This window comes from Cyclopterus lumpus, chromosome 19 (genome assembly GCF_009769545.1).
Source record: "Cyclopterus lumpus isolate fCycLum1 chromosome 19, fCycLum1.pri, whole genome shotgun sequence".
Taxonomy (NCBI): domain Eukaryota; kingdom Metazoa; phylum Chordata; class Actinopteri; order Perciformes; family Cyclopteridae; genus Cyclopterus; species Cyclopterus lumpus.
In genome coordinates this window covers 8,575,052-8,588,671 of record NC_046984.1, presented here as the reverse complement: position 1 = coordinate 8,588,671, position 13,620 = coordinate 8,575,052, and the positions used below count along the sequence as shown (strand labels likewise).

Below are 13,620 nucleotides of genomic sequence, written 5' to 3'. Positions count from 1 at the left end.
CCCCCCTGTCTAAAATTAAAACATTTGACAGGCTTTGTTTAAGCTTGTATTTGGGCATCATATTTGAGACATTCTTTTCCTCTACTTGCATCTCACAAAAGGCTATTTAGTTGTAGTATTAGTAGCGTTAGTGTAAAAATAGCCTCCATCACTGCCCCTTCCTTTGTAACTCACTATATCAGCCCCAATAACAAAACAGATGGGATAGTATAAACAAATGTAACCATCTTAACGTCTATTACATTCATGCTCTGCATCTATTATTTACTCATATCTTATTATCAATTATAATACATCTATTATTTATAGTGTTACAGAGTTGTGTGTCATGTTACGTGTAAAATATACATACCATTAGAATTATATGAAATAGATGTAGTGAGCTTGTATTACCTGTTTAAAAGTAGGTCATGAAGAAGCGCTTCTGTGTACTCAGTGCATGTTATGGCTTTAGACTTTTGCACGCACTCCATGAAAGTTAAAATAATCAAGTAAACTCAACAATTAGCTTGTATAATTTTCATCCGAGTTAACACAGTTTTGACTGTTTAACAAATAATGTCTTGATGTTGGATAAAAGGAACAAGTTATTTATTTTTGGGACAAATATTGATCTTTCTTTTACTTTTTTCTTTTGCTGTATTGTTCTGTTGTTATGGATTTTAAAGATTAGTACAACTCCCCACCCGCCACAAAAACATAAACTAAAGAGATAAGCTCTCCTAATAACGAGGGTAACCTGACTAAACATACCCCACAGTCTGTCTTTTCAGTTGGGAATGAAAAATATTAGCTCAAGCTAATATTAATAACAGCACAGTTATAGATAGAAGTTGTTATTTGTTATCATGGGCTCTTTAAAGCCCACCTACCATGAGCAAGAGTATTGGAGATCCTCGAGGATTCCTATTGGACATTTAAAACATGGCCTCGGTTTTGGGCGCGTGTGATTGGTCGAGGCTGCCGTCACTCACGACCCCACTCTCTCCGGAGCACCTCCTCGTCGTACGGCCCAAACGAGGATTTTCACGAAAACACCAACTGCAGACTGCGTACTCGTGCCAGCGGGAACGGTGCTACGGCGAACGGGACCCGACGGAACGGACCCAACGGCGTGACAGCCGAGTCGATGGCGCTCGTGAAGTTGGATAACGGTGTCTGGCCTTGAGGAGAGAGACGTTAGAAGCGTCACGTCGGGTTTCACGGCAATGAATGCGGTGTCACTTGTTCGGCAGAGAGACGGAGTGAGAGGGGCCAAAGTGGACTCGCTCCCTCGGTAGGAGCCGCTCCGCCTGATGGAGGCTGACGGGACCTTTGCAGTGAGCTCGAGGCCCGGAATGTCACCTGTGAAACGCCAACACCTCGTTGGGAGAAGTTTTTGAGGAGGCTAAGACCGCGCACACCTGTCTGCGCTTTCGAGGACTCGTCTCGACAACTTCTTCGTGCGCCTGCACACGCAAACTAAAGTTAGCGGGTCAACGTTGGCTGCGCGAGGCGACCCCTCAGGCAAGATGACGGTGATAGAGAGCTCTCAGCGGGAGGTCGCTCTGCGCCTCAGGTAACACCGGACAGGTGACCAGCACGCTAGTTCCCATTTAATGGACTTCAAGCTTCTTTCTCACAAAGTGGTCCCGTGATATTTCACCAGCAGCAAGTTGACTTCAACTACAACACATTTGCCTGCGAGAATTGAGCATTGTTTTTTTTTTTGTATTATTATTTTGTTGTCTCTTCAACTGTCGCCTTCTCCGTCAATCATGTCATCCAAAGACAATCCTTGTCGGAAGTTTCAAGCCAACATTTTCAACAAAAGCAAATGCCAGAACTGCTTCAAGCCCAGAGAATCCCATTTGCTAAACGACGAAGACCTAAACCAGGTGAACTAGTGGTTGTGTTCTTTAAACGTGGGATGTTCCATACTAATATCGTAGCCGATCTTAAAAGAGAAGTGAAAGCCTGTTGTTACTTGTCCGCTTGATGTGCACATTTCAAACGGGTTGTCATGTGTCAATAGCCCGTGAAGTGCAAAGGTTAGGCTAATTGGACATAATTAGTTTCTGGCCTGAGGGAAACTTGGTATATTGACCTCACTTCATGCAGATATAGGCCTCCACCTGGCTCCCTCCCTGGCAGCAAAGTAGCTGACTATCAACTGCTTTTGTTGAGTCATTTTACAGTTGTCTTTTCTTTCTTTTTTTAAAGCAATAATGTCCCATGCTATAACACTTCTTTGAGTGTTATGCATGAACTGGAGTGTGTCAAAATCCTATTCTTATGTTGCATTACCATCTTCACAAATGGATCCGTTCCAATGACGCTGCTGCCGTTGTTGATGGATTGTAAAAGGTGACATCAGGGCACACTGAACTCTGTTGGCCTATATATCGTGAACACTCCTCTGGGTAAGCTGTTTAACGGGACAGGTCAAGAGTCACCTTTATTCAGTTTGTTTATATGACTGATGCTTCTTTGGTTGGCGATATCTTTGAGGCGGCTGGCTGAGGGCTAACATCGAAACGACATTGTACACATTTTCCTCCGCCGTGACCAATGGCTCCTCTGTTGGAATGGAAATAGTCTTGAGGTTATTTGTTCTTCTCTGTGGAATTTTGGACCCACTGGCTATCAGCCTTCTCCTTTTGATAACTGCACCCAGTGAAAGGTTAACGTCAGTGGTCAGAGGCTAGAGTCCAAGAACAGCTTGACCTTGTTGTTCATTGTCTTACTACAAGAAGATACTGAGGGCCAATGGATCTATTTCCATCCATAAATCTTTTTTTTCATTCCTTTTGCCATCCCACCAATGCACTACTCAAAGCCCCACGCTACTGCACAATTACCTTGTCATTTATGATGCGGGGTAATAGATGTTGGAGGGGGGGGGGGAGATGGCAAAATGAACACACGTAAACTCACGCAAATGTCGCCGTTCATCCACTGAACCATTGAAGGGTAAAAGATGACCCCGATTCGTCTTGTCTATTTCTCTCTCCCGGGAGGACTTGCCATTTGTGCTGCTGTCAGGTCATGGGAGGAAGGATGGGGCCAAGTGTTTCTCCCTGGGCTTCAGACTAAAACCAGGAGCAAGCCAGTATGAGTGATTCACTCTCAACACTTCTTTCCAACTGTTCTTTCCTGCAGTCACATTATCAAACAACTTATTTCAGGTGCTATTCCTATGTGTCGCTTCTCAGGCTGTCTTCCAAAAGTGTAATATTGTCTTTGCTCAAGCTCTTGACCGTCCAAGGTTACAGCTGGACTTGTGATTACAAAATCACCAAGCTGAGAAATGTGCTGTACCTCCTGTAATCAAAAAGAAACAGGATTCGAGTGGATTATATTTGGCTTTACATTTGATGAAGTTATGACTGTAATCAAAACCTCTGATGGAGGGACATGGAGGTGCCAGGCGGTTTTAAATGTCAGTGCTTTTTGACTTGATCTGTTGGCTGTTGTGCCAATGCCGTTGGATTACGTAAGGGACTTCATTTGTTAAGCTCTTGACGTGTTGGTAAGAGTGTAAACATATTTAGTCTAATGTTTGCTCTTGCACACGCAACCTTGCAGTGGTTATCCAGAACTCTTTTTTTTGTTCTTTTTTTTTTTGGCTTGGCAAACAAATGCTGACTACTAGTATGGCGAGAGTTCAAGTACCAGAACGATTTAAGAAAGACTGCCAGGCCAACTTGCATTTCTCAGTACAAGTTTGAATTGCAAATCTGGAGCCACGAAAGCTCTCAGGCCCTGTGCTGCTTCTCTCTCTCCTGTTTCTCATCCACTGTTTTTCTTGCTAACTTCTGCATCTTGCTGCCCCCTCCACCCACCAGTCCACCCACTTAGAGGATCAGAGGGAAAATCATGTGTGTTAGCCTTTCCTTTTTTTTCCCAGGACAGCATGGTGCTCTGGAATACAGCCAGCTAGAGAATGTAGCCTGCAGTGACTAATACTCACCTTCTCGGGGGTTGAGCTAAAATGTGTGTGTGTGTGTGTGTCCTTGTAATCCTGTCTGATATTTGCGACACAATTTTAAACTGGGGACGAGCCGCCAGTTATTCAAATGTGGACAATTGAACTGTCAATCGACTAGTTAATGTGCCTGTTAATGTGTTTGCTTTCAACACTGTAATTGTGTTTTCCTTCACCAGGCAAAGCCTATATATGGAGGATGGTTGCTACTGGCACCAGAGGGGACAAACTTTGATAATCCCTTACACAGATCTCGGGTAAGTGGTTCCTATGCTGGACTTGTTCAGAACAGAGCATAGTTTTGTCTCTTCAGCTCTTTTTGACTTCCTATCAATAGACATTTGGTACAGCTTAATGAAAACAAAATGAACAACTTTATTTGACCCATTGTCTGTAGCTTCTGCTCATACCAAGAGTCAATATATGCAGTGCCTGTGATTTTATGTTCAACAGCTTTGACTATGAGATGGGTAAAGTTCAGTACATTAGGCCAGCTAGTAAGTTGAGAAGCGAGCCTTTCCTTTAATTTAGTCTCTCATGTGACGTCTGACAAACAGGAGGTCTGGTTATTGTGGCTCCTGTAGCTGTTCCATGGATTCAGCAGCTTCCTGTGGGAGGATTGGCCCTCTATCAGAAGAGGTCTCATTCTCCAGCAATAATGAGCCTAATATTGACTTTATTTCACGAGTCCTGCTCCCCTAACATCATGTAATGGGAGACTTGCTCTGCTGCTCCACTTCCTTTATCAGCTCTCAGATTATACTGTGGTGGTACATCCCAAAAAGGAGTAGAGAGAATGTGGGGGAGGAGAAGGAAAAGTCCCAGTTCTCACAGCCACACTGATGGCTTCCATATGGGTTTTGGGAAAAGCACCTCTGGATCCTTCAACTACTGTCAACAGACTGCTGCTGCTTTGACATAGTCGCTGATGTGTTCGGCCTATTATTACAATCAGCTTTTCACCGCCGTTGTATAATTGCTGGCCTGTAGTGCTGAGGTCAGCAGGTTGGTCACTGACCAGGTTTCGACTGACCAACAAACAAATAACAGAGAAAAAAGAGCTGACTTGTTGGATGAGTCATGTTTTAGGACCACTTTGGTCTGACAGGATGCTGGTCTGCGGCTGTATATGTCCAACAACACTGTAAGCCACATATCCATCACCTTTTTAATGGATATGACTGCAGTGTCCCTTTTAACATCAACTGTGAAGCGTATCAGCACTTATAGACCTTCCAATGCCTTTTAGGTTACAAAACACCTCTCAATATTTCATGGATTGGGCTCAGTTGGAATTGGAGCCCAGGATATTTAACACTGAGACAAAATGGTGCATTTAGGAAGAGGGGGTGGGGTCAGCGCAGTAAAAAAGATCAATGTAAACAGTCACCATATCATTTGCACAAATATTGGCAGAATTAAAAATGTAATCAAACGATAAATTTACTCTCTTGTGAAAATATGATCGGCTTCATCGTTTAGTGTCCCGTCTTTTTTTTCTTCATATATTTATTCATGGTGAAAAACGATCTGATTTCCAGCTTGAAACCATTATGAAGTTGTGATGTATTAGCAAGTGTGCAGAGAATTCGGATGCCACTCCATGGCAGCTGTTTCCCAAAGCTTGCTAGCCCTTGTGTATTTATTGGTTGCATGTGTATACAGTTCAGTCTCGTGGCCAAGATTCAAGGTTTTAATTCATGTACCGATTCAATTTACAGATCCAGTAAAACGATCTGCCTTTTTAGAAACTTAATCTCTGTTCATACTTCTAACAGTAGCTGATTGTTAAACTATCATAGCTAAAAGTGGCTAATGTAAAATACAAAATCTTTTTCTTTTTCACATGTTGCTTCATCCTTTACAAAATGTGGATGAGGCCACTTCTGGATGTCAGTAATTCAAACATTGACATTTTTTTTTGTTGCAGAAATGGCAGAGGAGGTTCTTCATTCTCTACGAGCACGGCTTGCTTCGCTACGCTCTGGACGAAATGGTGAGTGAAAGCTTTCCTCCCGATGGCTTTAAAAAATATAAAACATTTCAAATAAAGGGTTTGCTCTATTTTCAGTTGAATCAAATGAAGTTCCTGAGCACTATTTGATTATTTACAGTAGGTTGAACTGTTGATTGATTTTCTGTAATATAGATCCCATGACAGTGCAGTGTTAAGTAATTTCTGACCCGAGCAGAGAGCCTTCACATGAGGATGTTTCAAAGGAATACCTGGAGCGTGTGATGTCGCTTCACTGTTGACACCAGCGCTTTCTCTCATCCAACAGAGTATTTTGTGAATGTGTTAAACACTAAGCAGCCTGGTGTTGATAATAATAATAATAAGGCTAAAAGTCATGTGTCGAGCTGTGTGTGTGTTTGTTTCTGCAGCAAACGCACTGCGAAAATAAAAAACTAAACATTTTATAAAACAATGCCAGGAAGGCTAATGCCTTTAGTGATCTGTATTGGTGTCAGCTGTTGAATATCTATCAGTAATTATATTATTATAGTGTAGACTGCCTGTGTCTCCTGTTGAGTTTGTGTGTTTGTAGGTCACTTTTTGAATACTATAGTTTGCGGGTTCTATATGCACTGCAGCACGTGGCCACGCTGAATATTGATTGACCCGAAGCGGCACACTGCAGTTTTTTTTCTAAACGTGGATGTGCTTTGAAAAGAAGTGAAAGCAGAAGTAGTTGAAACAGCACTTGCTTTGTTGCTTTTGACCCTTTCATACTGTATGTGGCATTCCCTGGCAGAGCAGAGATACGCTGAGAGGGTTTATGTAATGGAAGCAGCAGGAGCGAGGATGCTGTGCAGATTTGTTTTCTTCTCCTTTTTACTGTGCCCTTCAATGTCATTTCTTTCCCCCTATAGAAGAAATATGCTACATTTTGAGTGGAAAGGCTACTATTTACATGGTGCATCCAAGTTTTCTTTTTTTCTTAAACCAAGGTTTTCATTGTTCTAAACATGCCAAAAAAGTTTGGCCTAAATGTCAAACTCTATTCAATAGATTGTGTTTGTGTGTATTCTGGAAGAGACAAAGAAAAAGAAGCGGATGTGCTCCTTCCATTCATCGTTCTCTCTGGATGTCACTCTTCATCTTTTCATCTCTGCTCTGAATGGAGGATCAAAAGGAGAGTGGGGTAGCAAGGGTCTAGAGCTGGAAATATCAAGTGACACTAAATATAGAACCTCACTTGTCACATCAAACTCATTAGAATAATTGTTTAGTGTTGAATAAACAGCTGCACAAACTTGGCTAATTGGCTCTCAGGCCCTCGTTTTCTGTGGACTAAGAGGTACAATTATTATTTGGACTATTTGAACATCAGGTAGAGTTAGTCTGAATGGTGTTGTAGGATTTCATAAAATGCAATTTAATTCCTTCTTCACCTTTTTATAGACAGTGTAGGTAATGACGTAAAATATATATGCAACTGAATATGCAATAAATATTAATAACACAAGAGCAGTTTGAGTGTGTGACTGATTGTGTTTATAATTGTTTAGTGTCAAATCCAAGTAGCTAGTATTGTTTTTGCCTTTTTTGTGATCTGAGCTAAGCCATTATTGCAAAATGTTCTTTGTGCAGTGATGCCAAAAGGCAATACTTTATTGTTTCAGATTGCTACAATCAACATTAAATACAAGAAAGACTGACATTATGATCAGTTTAAAATGCTGTATTGTTAATGGTATCAGGTGAAATCTAAAGACTGCCAGCTTTCTCCAGTATAACGTTGCTCCAAACCACATCAGAGCCCCCATCTGAGAGCACTGGTTGGGGTTGAGATGAGGAGGTGCCCCTCCGTTTTCCTCTCTGCCTCGTTTTATGACTCTTGTGTCTTGGCTCTAACCAAACCCAGATGGACTGCGGTCCCAACCTGCAGGATGTGGCACAGCTCTGGGGGAAAGGAATGGGTTAGCAAAGGCCTGGGAGAGATCACAGTTTTTGAAGCCATCGATTTGGGGTTGCCCACCTACAGTGAACACCCAACACGATGCACCACTGCCATCGTGTTATGCTTCGAGCAGCTGTGGCTTTGAGAATCCGTTATGTACAAGAGACAAGTGGTAAAGAAAGAAAGAAAGTAGCTTCAGTATGAGCAAGATAAAGAGAAAAAGTGTTCTGATTGGAAGGATGGACAGGGTGAATAGCTGAAAATGTTGGCCAGCATCAAACGTGTGCTGCCATGCAAGGCTAATGTGTTAGTGCAGCTTTCAGCGATCGTTCTTGGCATAGGCCTCCAAAGAAGGGAGTGGACATTTCTTTTGTGTCTACGACTGAATTTTAGCACTTTATATTTTGTTAGCTGTAATCATGGAAATTAGATAAATGTACTCCCAAAGCCCACTGTCAATTCATTCTCCAGTATTCGCTGAATCTACACGCTAGATTTTCCCAGAGCAAGCCAACGCAGTAGTTTCAGGGGAGCGTTGCCAAGGCAACATGTTTTGTCCCTTTGTCCAGCAACCGTCTACCGTGGCATGTGTAACATGGGAGAGAGTTATTCTCCGTTTTGTGGAGAGCTCTGGCTTTCTCTGTCCCGACTGAAGGGATGCAGGACAGAACACTCTGGCAGCGCAGCATGAGTGTCTGTGGGCTGAGGTCGTCTCTAGTCACATGGTGAGCAAGCCTTTCTACAGTAGGTTTAACTGTAGAAAGTTAAACCTACTCTAGAAGCCCATCAGACATTGCATAGAAACTAATGTGCAAAGCTGTAGTGGACAGAGTTGTAGTTTGTGCTGTGTTTGTGTGACTGAATGCACCTGGGGCCGATGGGTGTTTGACTGCACAGTCTGTGTCAGGAACCGGTGTTGCAAGGTTTGAGAAACCCTCGGCTTCAGCCGCCTTGAGTTAACACTGTTGAGAGAAAAGGGGGTCTTCTAATCATTCAGATGTCAGGTAAAGATTAAATAACGTGAACAGAGGCCATCCAAACACAACTGTGTGAATAAGCTGTTCAAGTTGTTTAAGTGATGTGAGCAACACGCATACACACACAAAATCCATTATCACCTCGTGCTGAGGGCAGTTATGTGGGTGTAAAGCACTCTCCAGCTCAACAAAGCCACTTTAATGACATCAGTGCAAGTTAAAATGATCAACACCCACACTCTAATAACTGCTTTGCTATGTAGTCCTAAATATCCCACGCAACACCCAGCTCCGATTGACCTAATCGTAACCTTTTCCAACTGACACAACACCTTCACCATGTGATCTTGGATGACATGTCTTTCTTTGCAATGTCTCAGTCTTTGTTGTGGTCGCAGTTCTCTTTTCTTTCTTTTTGTACATTGTTTTGCACTGAAACTCTTTTATGACTGTTGACGGTGCAATGTTTACAATATTTCCTCACTTTGATTGGAGGCCATTGAAAAAGACGTTCCACCTTTATGTTCTGATACTTGTCAATTAATGTATTTAATTCCCGATTGAACAGTACACCGGTAAATAAGATGAGTCTACCTGTTGAGTTGCAATGCATAAAAGGTCCATTCAGACGGCTCTTGAATTTCATTTGGTTTTAGACTGTATTGCCTGCAGTTGACTGTCTGTACCACAGCCATATCCATTGTTGTTCCAAGGAGAACATGATGTCATTCTCATTTCATCTTAACTCAATTAATTTCCAGTGTTTACTGGAATTGAAATAGTGGACCCCTGCCCCACAGCACAGTCCAAGAACTGAGAGTTTTGACAAACTTCCCTCCATTTCCCACACATTCGTGCATTCTTTTAACCTGAGGTACACTATGCTGTTGCCTCTTTCAGACACAAGCTTATACAACCTCTGAGCAAGGTTTGCCCTCGAACTTGTAAGACATTTTGACATGTTGAAACATGCATCAATTCTCCCTTCTCTAGCCCTGTGAAACATAAGAATTAAAGCCTATTTTTAACCAATTTTGAGGAGCTTTTGTTGGTTTGGGATAGCTTTCTAGGGAATGGATGAGTGGACCGGCCGGCCGGGCCTCTGAGCTGTGTTGTTGCCTTCAGGCTCAACCCCGCCCCATAAATGTAGGGATACTTATAGGGGAGCTCCAGTCTTCCACTCGCAGCAAGGCATGGGAAACCGAGTGGAGAGGCAAGTTGAGACGGCCTGCAGTACACAAGTTTGTGTTGCAGTACAATATGGATTGATAGATGATTTAGGATTCAAAGACTGATTGGAGAGAGAGAGAAGCAGATGATTTAGAAGGAAAAGGGTCAACAATGAATGCACTGTTAGGTGTAAGCCTACCATATTGGATCATTGTGGGTTGTTTACAAAGTGTGAGGCGTGTGTTGGTTTTGTAGAGATATGGTGCGTGAGAGTCTTCTTTAACCCCTGCCCTTCCTTCCCCGTGGTTCCAGTAGGAACTGATCTGCTGGAATGTAAACAGCCATGGATTACAGTGGGGTCACTGTTCCCATTGCACAAAGCCACAACACCATGGGAACAGCCATTCATACAGCTTGTAATCATCAGGATCTACAACACTGTAACTGCCACTCAACCCCACATCCCCAGTTTACTATATTTATAGAGGGATATTCCCTTGTTTTTGTGTACAGAAATAGTGAATGTTTTATCCCAGGAATTCCCAAGCTGTTGGCCGAGGGAGGCTGACCACAATGAGGGCGCAACACCCTGGGCCTTTTTCTTTCTCCAATTTTAGAAACCACTGTGCAGGTGGCACGACCAACCAGTAGGAGTTGAATGTGCGTCAAACAAATTATTACATTACATGTCATTTAGCTGACGCTTTTATCCAAAGCGACTTACAATCATGTTACATTCATACACTGTAGAACAGCTACAGGGAACAATTCAGGGTTAATTGTCTTGCTCAAGGACACATCGACAAGGGCGGGTTGAAAGACAGACCTGCTAACCACTGACCCACAGTCGCCCTGTATTTATAAATACACTTGTTCAACAAGCATAAACATGACACAAACATTACAAAAGCAATATTTTATTATTTTTTGTCTGCACCATCTCATCCACCGGTGCAGCACATCACGCTAGCTCGGCCAAAACCGAGTAGTTGCAAACACGGGTATGCTATTTCGTTGAGTTGTCTCTTAGTGAAGGCTCTGAATGACTTTAAGTTGCCTCTAGTAAGCAGCGTCACAGCGTATGTGTCCGGGGAGTTCATTGTGAAAGGTGGAACGGGTGCAGGGAAGCGGTGACGCGCTGTTGTTGACCAGCTTGGAGTAATAAAGTTGTTTCCGTCTTGGTGCAGACTAGTGAGCCTCAGTGGTATTATTTTATAACTCATTACGTGTTGCCACAACATAAACCTCGGCTACACAAGCTATAAAAGCATACCTGTCTATAATGTTTGCCACCAATCTTAAAATGTCAGGATGAATGACTCATAATGACTAATGTCTCTGTTCTTCATTCTTTAGAAACGTCACTCAGGATTATTATTTATTTTATTGTCACTGAGTTTATATAGTGACTTTGCTTTTATAAATATTTAGGTTGCTGCTGTACATTTTGTAATATTGAATTCTAACTCTGTTCTGAAAATGGAGTGACGGAGGTCTACATAGGAAATGTGTGGCTAATATGCACGTTACAATCTGTGTCATATCTTCATCGCAATATTGAACAATGTTATTGCACAACGCAGATTTTCCTCATATCGTGCAGATGATACTTTTTCGACCCAAACCAAGCAGCATGTATTTCAGCCACCGTCTCCCCGTCGGTTCCAAGCCAAGAAGTCTACCTTGCTCTGCTCTCATGAGAGATGATTGACCTGACACGGACACAACCAACTTGACTGCAGCTTCTCCAGACATCAGGCCAGAAGCAATTTGGTAGTCTGTGAAGACGCCGTACATCTGAATTCCCCCCTGGGGATGAATAAAGTAATATCCCATCCCATCCCTGCTTAAGCACAGGTTCTTATCCACCAGCTCACATTGGTCGCTAATCAAGGGGCTTGCTGTCCTCCAAGTGACCCAACATGCGGGTCCACTTTCCAACTGAGTGCTCTGCTTTCTGAAGAGACACAGGTTTACCATTACCAGGAGAGTATGATTTAGCTGAATGCAGTGAAAGGTCTCATGGATGACGGCCGGGTTGTATTTTCTCTTGATCTATGAATGCGGCTTTTTGTCTGACTTTGTCTGTGCTCTTCAGTTTTGAACTGAGCACTACATCATTCCGGATGTGGCCAAGATAAAAACAATCTTATCGCCTCCACTTGTTCACTGTTTAAATACTTTTAACTCCTTCAAAAAGTACAGTAACCCTGTCTGGCTCAGGACCAAGTCTGCTTTCTGAACATGAAACTCCCGAGTTTGGCCTGGTGTGAGCCACTAGTCTACATGGCACCCTTGTGGCTACTTTTAATGTCTTTATCTTTAAACGTGTCATTTAAATCTATTTGTGTCATTAGTGTACAGACGCATGGAGAAATGCCCTGAAATAAGACCTCAGCTGATTTGTATATGTGTGTGTGTGTGTGTGTGTGTGTGTGTGTGTGTGTGTGTGTGTCACAGCCAAAAGACCTAATGAGTCTAACGAATAATGGCTTCAAACAAAGTGCTCTCATTGAAAACGCTCATTGACATTTATGACCTAGAAATGCATAGACAAATTGGTGCAGGTCTGTTTTTTTTAAGGTTCTCCTCAAACTTTGAGCTTCTGCTAATGCAGGTGGTCTATTATTATTATATTGGTGTTCACTGTTGCGTGAGCCTGTGGACAGGATCATTTAACACAGGGCACTAGTTCTATCAGCACCAGAGTAAAATAGTAATATATTGCTCATGACAAATGGCTTCTCATAAGGTATCAATTTTCTGTTGCTGTAGGATTCCAGTTGATTGTGAACTTGTGCTCTCTTTTAATGTTTTGTTGGTGAAAATGACTGTCATGTTGGGTTGAGCATAATGCTAGATGGTCCATGGTGAGAAGTCCTTAAAAGGCTCTTTTCAGGATGTCTTTTACCATCCTTCTCTTTGTACCCTCCTTAATTTTCTTGTTCTTTTTAATGATTTCCAGCTATTCATTAGCTCAAAGAAAGGCTGGCTCCAGGCGGCTTTTGCTAAAACAGTGTCCACTCCACTTGCACGGTCTCCACTTTTACTGTCCCCATTACTCAGTCCGATTTCCTTTTCTTTCCTTTGGCCTCCTCACTTTCTCTTATTATGCCACTCTCTTGCATCTCTGTCTTTCATTGCAGTTCTCTCTGGCCAATAAATAATTTGTGTCCGAGAGCAGCCAGCTGTATTGTGTAACTTCTCTCTCCCAAACCCTCCCTCGTCTATAAAGCCAAACATGGCCGGCCTGACTGACTGCTCGCTCAGTTAGTTCTAAACACTAGACTAGGACACCGACAAAAGGTTTCATTTAAAGCATCAGGGTGAGAGGTTAGCCAGCCCTGAGACGGGCACTAATAAAACAGTCGGGTATGTGGGTAGGTGTCTGGACGTGCGATGGTGTGGATGTAAGGTCACTGAGACACTAGAAAGTGAAAACTGTGAATTACTCACACCACTGTAACCCACCAGTATATTGAGGTTATATCTGTTATTAAATAATATTTGGCTACACAATTTCTCATGCTCATGAGCTATAGCTGTGTGCGCTTTTGAGGTTGATTAGTTACATCACTGCAGTACGACATCTCTGTTGGAT

At 42.6% G+C, this 13,620-nt stretch overlaps 1 protein-coding gene across 7 annotated transcripts in view; it reads left to right on the top strand.

Moving 5' to 3' along the window:
- Window positions 1-1,016: 1,016 nt before the first annotated feature.
- The window catches only part of si:ch73-103b11.2 (protein outspread), a 44,923-nt gene continuing 32,319 nt past the window's right edge, over window positions 1,017-13,620 (top strand). For 6 of the 7 annotated variants that reach the window (XM_034558524.1, XM_034558529.1, XM_034558526.1 and 3 more), the window contains exons 1-3: window positions 1,017-1,877; window positions 4,147-4,224; window positions 5,898-5,963. In XM_034558524.1, coding sequence (XP_034414415.1) covers window positions 1,758-1,877; window positions 4,147-4,224; window positions 5,898-5,963 — 264 coding nt within the window. In that variant the 5' untranslated portion in view covers window positions 1,017-1,757. The remainder of the gene's footprint in view (window positions 1,878-4,146; window positions 4,225-5,897; window positions 5,964-13,620) is intronic. The other variant, XM_034558528.1, reaches the window with a different exon arrangement.